Consider the following 6,930-nt stretch of genomic DNA (forward strand, 5'->3'; position numbering starts at 1 on the left):
TTCTGCCGTCAGTCTTCTATGTTTCAATTGGAATGCAGTGTCAGCTGACTATGAGTCAGTTGAGGTGACAGGGGCCCATCTTAGTCCATCTGTCTGGGAGGAGTTTGACCTGGTGACACCTGATGAAGTGGACAAGGCCATTGGAGCTGTGAGTTCCACCACCTGTTTGCTGGACCTGTGTTCCTCCTGGCTGATCTCGGACAGCAGGGAGGTGACACGGAGCCGGGTCCAGGAGATCGTCAACGCTTCTTTGAGGGGGGGGGGGTTCCTTCCTTTCCAGCTCCCTACAAGGAGACACAACTGCTAAGTAAGACAATTACCAGCTGTTATTTTTAAAAGGAGGCTTGTAGGGATGCTGGTTATGCTGTGATCTTCTATCAGGAAGGTGAGTCAGAAGAGGCACTTATAATCTGGAAGAAAATAAGTTTTTGTGGCTCTTCCAACCCGTTTTTGAGGCTTTTTTCCAGCCTTTTCACCCTTTTCTAGGGTTTCCAAAAAAGCCTCAAAAATGGGCCCAAAAAAGCCTTGAAAATGGGCTGGAAAAACCCCCTGAAAAAGGGACCAAAAAAAGGCTTTGAAAGACCAAAAAAAACAACAACCGGGGCCTGCGGAGGCAAAAAATAAAAAGGGCTGGCATGTGGGCAGGGCTTTAGCAATATTCAGTCTATAGAAGGCATAGACATTGTCACACACACCCCTTTTGGGAGATAAAAAAAGGTTTGTCTTACAGTCTGAAAAATACAGTAATATACAGGTGAAACATGAAAAAATAGAATATTGTGCAAAAGTTCATTTATTTCAGTAACACAACTTAAAAGGTGAAACATAATATATGAGAGAGACTCATTACATGCAAGGCAAGACAGTTCAAGCCATTATTTGTCATAATTGTGATGACTGTGGTTAACAGCTATAAAGAAAACCCCAAACCCCTCATCTCAGAAAATTAGAAAATTACATGTGATCAATAAAACAAGGAATGTACAGTAAGCAATATAGGATCTCTGAAAACTATAAGCATGCATATGTACTCAGTACAGTAGTACCCCTAGATACGAGCATAATTGGTTCCAGAAGGGAGTTTGTATGTCGAGGCAACTCGTATCTGGAACAAATCGCTTTAGACTTTGTTTTTCCGCTCCGAGATAACCAAAAGCAAGGATTCTTGCGCCGCCTAGTGGACGCTCGGCTCGTATCCTGAATTTGAGCTCAGGACTAGAACAGAAATGTCTCTCCCCTCTTGGCTCGTATCTTGAAATACTCGCATGTAGAGCAGCTCGTATCTAGAGGTACTACTGTACTTGGTTTAGGTCCATTTTACAGCAGTTACTGCCTCAATGGAGAATGTCATAGAAGCTATCAAATTGTGGCACTGCTGAGGTGTTATGAAATAATAATAATAGCGGCCTTCAACTCTTCTGCATTGTTCAGTCTCGTGTCTTTCATATTTCTCTTCCCAATGCCCTACAGACTCTCTGTGGGGTTCAGGTCAGGCGAGTTTACTGGCCAATCAAGCACAGTAATCCCACAGTCATTGAGACAGGTTTTGGTGCTTTTGCAGTGTGAGCAGGCACCAAGAACAGGGATAGGGGTAGGCTAGAACAGGGGTAGGCAAAATTGGTTCTTCTGTGACATATGGACTTCAACTCCGCACGAATCCCAGCGACCGATAAGGTCCCACAGAGTTGGCCTTCTCCGGGTCCCGTTGACTAAACAATATCGTCTGGTGAGACCCAAGGGAAGAGCCTTCTTTGTGGCGGCCCCGGCCCTCTAGAACCCACTCCCCCCGGAGATTAGAACTGCCCCCACCCTCCCTGTCTTTCGTAAACTACTCAAGTCTCACTTATGCCGCCAGGCATGGGGGAGTTAAGATATCCCTTCCCCCTAGGCCATTACAAGTTATGCATGGTATGTTTGTGTGTATGTTTGGTTTTATAATAGGGGTTTTTAGTTGTTTTATTAATTGGATTGTTACATGCTGTTTTCTATCATTGTTGTTAGCCGCCCCGAGTCTACGGAGAGGGGCGGCATACAAGTCCAATAAATAATAATAATAATAATGATTGGCTCAGGAATTCTGGGAGTTGAAGTCCACAAGTCATAGAAGAGCCAACGTTGCATCCCCATGAAGCACGTCTGAGGAAGGAAACATGAAGTGCTCCCAAATCTCCTGATAGGCGGCTGTGTTGAGCCTGGACTTAATGAAGCACAGTGAACGGAAACCCACAGCTGACATGGCTCCCCAAATCAAAACAGATTGTGGAAACTTCACACTGGACTTCAAGCATCCTGCTCTCCATTCTTCCTCCATATTCTGGGTCCTTGGTTTCCAAATGAGATGCAAAATACAGTCATTCAAATAATTTATCTCCTGTGGGAGTCCTCTGATGTCTTACCAGGTTGGATTTGTGACTGAAACTTTTTATACAATAAGGACATTCAAAGGGTTTCTCTCCTGTGTGTGTCCTCAAGTGTACTACCAAGTGGGAATTTAGTCTGAAACTTTTTCCACAATGAGAACATTCAAATGGTTTCTCTCCTGTGTGAGTCCTCAGGTGTACTACCAAGTGGGAATTTTGACTGAAACTTTTCCCACAATCAGGACATTCAAAAGGTTTCTCTCCTGTGAGTCCTCTGGTGATGTACCAGGTTGGACTTCTCACTGAAACGTTTCCCACAGTCAGGACATTCAAAGAGTTTCTCTCCTGTATGTGTCCTCTGATGTCTTACTAGGTTGGAATTTAAACTGAAACTTTCCCCACAGTCAGGACATTCAAAGACTTTCTTTTCTATGTGAGTCCCCTTATGTCTTACCAGTTGGCAATTTAGACTGAAACTTTTTCCACAATCAGGACATTCAAAGGGTTTCTCTCCTGTGTGAGTCCTCAGGTGTACTACCAAGTGGGAATTTTGACTGAACATTTTCCTACAATCAGGACATTCAAATAATTTATCTTCTGTGTGAGTCCTCTTATGTCTTACCAGGTTGGAATTCTGACTGAAACTTTTCCCACAATCAAGACATTCAAAGAGTTTCACTCCTGTGTGAGTCCTCTGATGTTTTACCAGGTGGGAATTTAGACTGAAACTTTTCCCAGAATCAGGACATTCATAAGGTTTTTCTCCTATGTGAATACTCTGGTTTACCACCAGTTGACAATTTTGACTGAAACTTTTCTCACAATCAGGATATTCAAAGGGTTACTCTCCTGTGTGAATAATCTGATGTACCACCAACTGGGAATTGTGACTGAAACTTTCCCCACAATCAGGACATTCAAAGGGTTTCTCTCCTGTGTGAATCCTCTGATGTACCAGTAGGGTGGAATTCTGACTGAAACATTTTCCACAAACAAGACATTAAAAGGGTTTCTCTCCTGTGTGAGTCCTCTGATGTTTTACCACGCTGGAATTAAGACTGAAACTTTTTCCACAATCAGGATATTCAAAGGGTTTCTCTCCTGTGTGAATAATCTGATGTACCACTAACTGGGAATTGTGACTGAAACTTTTTCCACAATCAGGATATTCAAAGGGTTTCTCTCCTGTGTGAATAATCTGATGTACCACTAACTGGGAATTGTGACTGAAACTTTCCCCACAAACAAGACATTCAAAGGGTTTCTCTCCTGTGTGAGTCCTCTGATGTCTCACCAGGCCAGAAATGTCGGTGAAACTTTCCTAGCGTTTATATACCCACGCCGGCTGAGGTGACAACCAATCGGGTGACAGAGCTTTTGCCGCCCTCGCTTCCGAGGAATAGCTTAACCAATCACAGCAACCGGGGTTCACCAATTACAACTAATCTCCAAGCTTACTTCCCTAATCTCTGGGCAGGACATAATAGCTATCATATCACCTCAGTCCTTCTCTCTGTTACCCAATTCCTACAATCCTTCATTGTATGTTTTACCCTCGCTTGAATGTCTTTGTTCTTCTTCTCTGCACTCTTTCTACAATCTGAACACCTTTTTTGTATATTGGTAACCAAAACTGGATGCAGTATCCAAAGTGTAGTCTTACCAATACAGTATAATACAGTTTTAACACTTCATGTGATCTTGACACTCTCTCTGTGATGCTGCAGACTAGGAATGCATTGACTTTTTTGCTAGTTACATCACACTCCTAGCTCATATGTGAATGTTTCTAGGTCCCTCTCATTGTTACTGCTCTAGAGCCAGGTACAACCTCTTCTATTGATGTGCGTTTAGCTTTTATTTTTTTCAGGTTCATACCAATACTAAGTAGAAGACCTTTGTTTATTTTTATTTGCCAAGCATATATAAGATTACAAATAAAATGATAAACATGATTATGAACACAGGAAATGTATAAACATGATGATGCATACATCAGATGGTTACATTAGTACAGGGACGGTAGGCACGTTGGTGCACTTCATGCTCCTTACAGACCTCTTAGGAATGGGGTGAGGTCAGTGGTGAAATTCAAATTATTTTACTGCCTGTTCTCTGGGTGTGATCTGGTGGGCGTGGTGTGGCTTAGTAGGTACGGCTTGGTAGGCATGGCAGGGGAAGGATACTGCAAAATCTTCATTCCCAGCCCACTCTGGGGCCAGCCAGAGGTGGTATTTCGAAACATTTAAGATTGACGGTGCCCTTATACTATTTCCTGTATTTTATCTTAGGATGGATCTATGTTTATCCCAGGCATGTTTAAATTCAGTTACTGTGGCTTTACCAACCAGGTCTGCTGGAAGTTTGTTCCAAGGATCTACTACTCTTTCACTAAAATAATATTTTCTCATGTTGCTTTTGATCTTTCCAACTAACCTCAGATTGTGTCCCATTGTTCTTGTGTTTACTTTCCTATTAAAACCACTTCCCTCCTGAACCTTATTTAACCCTTTGACATATTTAAATGTTTCGATCATGTCCCCCCTTTTCCTTCTGTCCTCCAGACTATACAGATTGAGTTCATTAAGTCTTTCCTGATAAGTTTTATGCTTAAGACCAGGGGTCCCCAAACTTTTTACACAGGGGGCCAGTTCGCTGTCCCTCAGACTGTTGGAGGGTCGGACTATAAAAAAAACTATGATATTCCTGGAGGCGTCTGTAATATGGTAAATAATTTAGCTTTACTAGATAAATGGTCAAAGCAATGGAAACTGCAGTTTAATGTTTCCAAATGTAAAATAATGCACTTGGGGAAAAGGAATCCTCAATCTGAGTATTGTATTGGCAGTTCTGTGTTAGCAAAAACTTCAGAAGAGGATTTAGGGGTAGTTATTTCTGACAGTCTCAAAATGGGTGAGCGGTGTGGTCGGGCGGTAGGAAAGCATGTAGGATGCTTGGCTGCATAGCTAGAGGTATAACAAGCAGGAAGGGGGAGATTGTGATCCTGCTATATAGAGCGCTGGTGAGACCACATTTGGAATACTGTGTTCAGTTCTGGAGACCTCACTTACAAAAAAGATATTGACAAAATTGAACGGGTCCAAAGACGGGCTACAAGAATGGTGGAAGGTCTTAAGTATAAAACGTATCAGGAAAGACTTAATGAAGTCAATCTGTATAGTCTGGAGGATAGATGGAAAAGGGGGGACATGAACGAAACATTGAAATATGTTAAAGGGTTAAATAAGGTTCAGGAGGGAAGTGTTTTTAATAGGAAAGTAATCACAAGAACAAGGGGACACAATCTGAGGTTAGTTGGGGGAAAGATCAAAAGCAACATGAGAAAATATTATTTTACTGAAAGAGTAGTAGATGCTTGGAACAAAGTTCCAGCAGACGTGGTTGATAAATCCACAGTAGCTGAATTTAAAAATGCCTGGGATAAACATATATCCATCCTAAGATAAAATACAAAAAATAGTATAAGGGCAGACTAGATGGACCATGAGGTCTTTTTCTGCCGTCTGCCTTCTATGTTTCTACGTTTCCTTCCTTCATTCTTCCATTCCTTCATTCCCTCCTTCCTCCATTCCTTCCTTCCTTCAACCATTCCTTCCTTTTCTTTCATTCCTTCCTTCCTTTTCTCTTTCCTTCCTTCAATCATTCCTTCCTTCCTTAATTCCTTCCTTCAATCATTCCTTCGTTCCTTCCTTCCTCTATTCCTTCCTCCCTCCCTCCTTACTCCTCTATTCCTCCCTCCCTTATTCTTTTATTCCTTCCCTCCTTCCTATTCCTTCTTTGTAGTCCTTCCTTCCTCCCTCTAGTCCTTCCCTCCCCCCCTCCCTCCCTCCTTCCTCTATTTCTTCCCACCTTCCTTCCTTCATTCCTCCCTCCTCTGTCCCAGATGACAGACTCAGTGATTCCTCCATAGAACTGGATCTGCATCTTCTCGGGCAGTTGGAGCTTCCTGAGTTGGCGCAGAAAGAACATCCTTCGTGGTGCTTTTTGGATCATGTTTTGGATGTCAGGTGACCATGTTAGGTCCATTTGAGATATGATAGAACCCAGAAATTTGAAGGTCTCCACTGTGGATACCTATGTTGTCTAGTATTGTGAGAGGTGGAAGGATGGAAGGGTTCTTCCTAAAGTCTACCCGTTTCTACCATATTGAGTGTGTTCGGTTCCACATTGTTCCGGTCGCACGACAAGGCTACTTGTTCAACCTCCCGTCTGTAGGTGGTTGCGTCGTTGTCTCCAATGAGTCCGATCATTTTCGTGTCATCTGCAAACTTCAGTAGTTTCACTGGTGGATCGTTTGAGACTCAGTCCTCGGCACAGAGAGAGAAGGGGTAGAGACTATACAGCCTCGAGGGGGGCCCTGTGTTCATTGTACAGGTATTGGATGTGATTTTGCCTAGTTTCACTTACTGCTTTGTGTCTGTTATGTTCACAGCATGCCCACCATCTACCAACAAAGTTTCCCTATCAAAAATGTGATATATTATATTTACTACATACCCATTTATTTATTTATTTATTAGATTTGTATGCCGCCCCTCTCCGTAGACTC

The 6,930-nt window shown here is 42.6% G+C and overlaps 2 protein-coding genes across 2 annotated transcripts in view; both read right to left on the bottom strand.

The window, feature by feature from the left end:
- Positions 1-6,930, bottom strand: part of LOC139160021 (zinc finger protein 268-like) — a 113,524-nt gene that overhangs the window by 57,354 nt on the left and 49,240 nt on the right. The gene's annotated exons all lie outside the window — the stretch shown is intronic.
- LOC139159259 (zinc finger and SCAN domain-containing protein 2-like) lies at positions 2,352-6,631 on the bottom strand. The gene is made up of 5 exons (XM_070736596.1): positions 6,575-6,631; positions 3,403-3,681; positions 3,232-3,330; positions 2,664-3,138; positions 2,352-2,560 (listed from the first exon to the last, which is right to left on the bottom strand). The coding sequence occupies exons 1-5, from the start codon at positions 6,629-6,631 to the stop codon at positions 2,352-2,354; spliced, it is 1,119 nt and encodes a 372-aa protein (XP_070592697.1).

This window comes from Erythrolamprus reginae, chromosome 2 (genome assembly GCF_031021105.1).
Source record: "Erythrolamprus reginae isolate rEryReg1 chromosome 2, rEryReg1.hap1, whole genome shotgun sequence".
Taxonomy (NCBI): domain Eukaryota; kingdom Metazoa; phylum Chordata; class Lepidosauria; order Squamata; family Dipsadidae; genus Erythrolamprus; species Erythrolamprus reginae.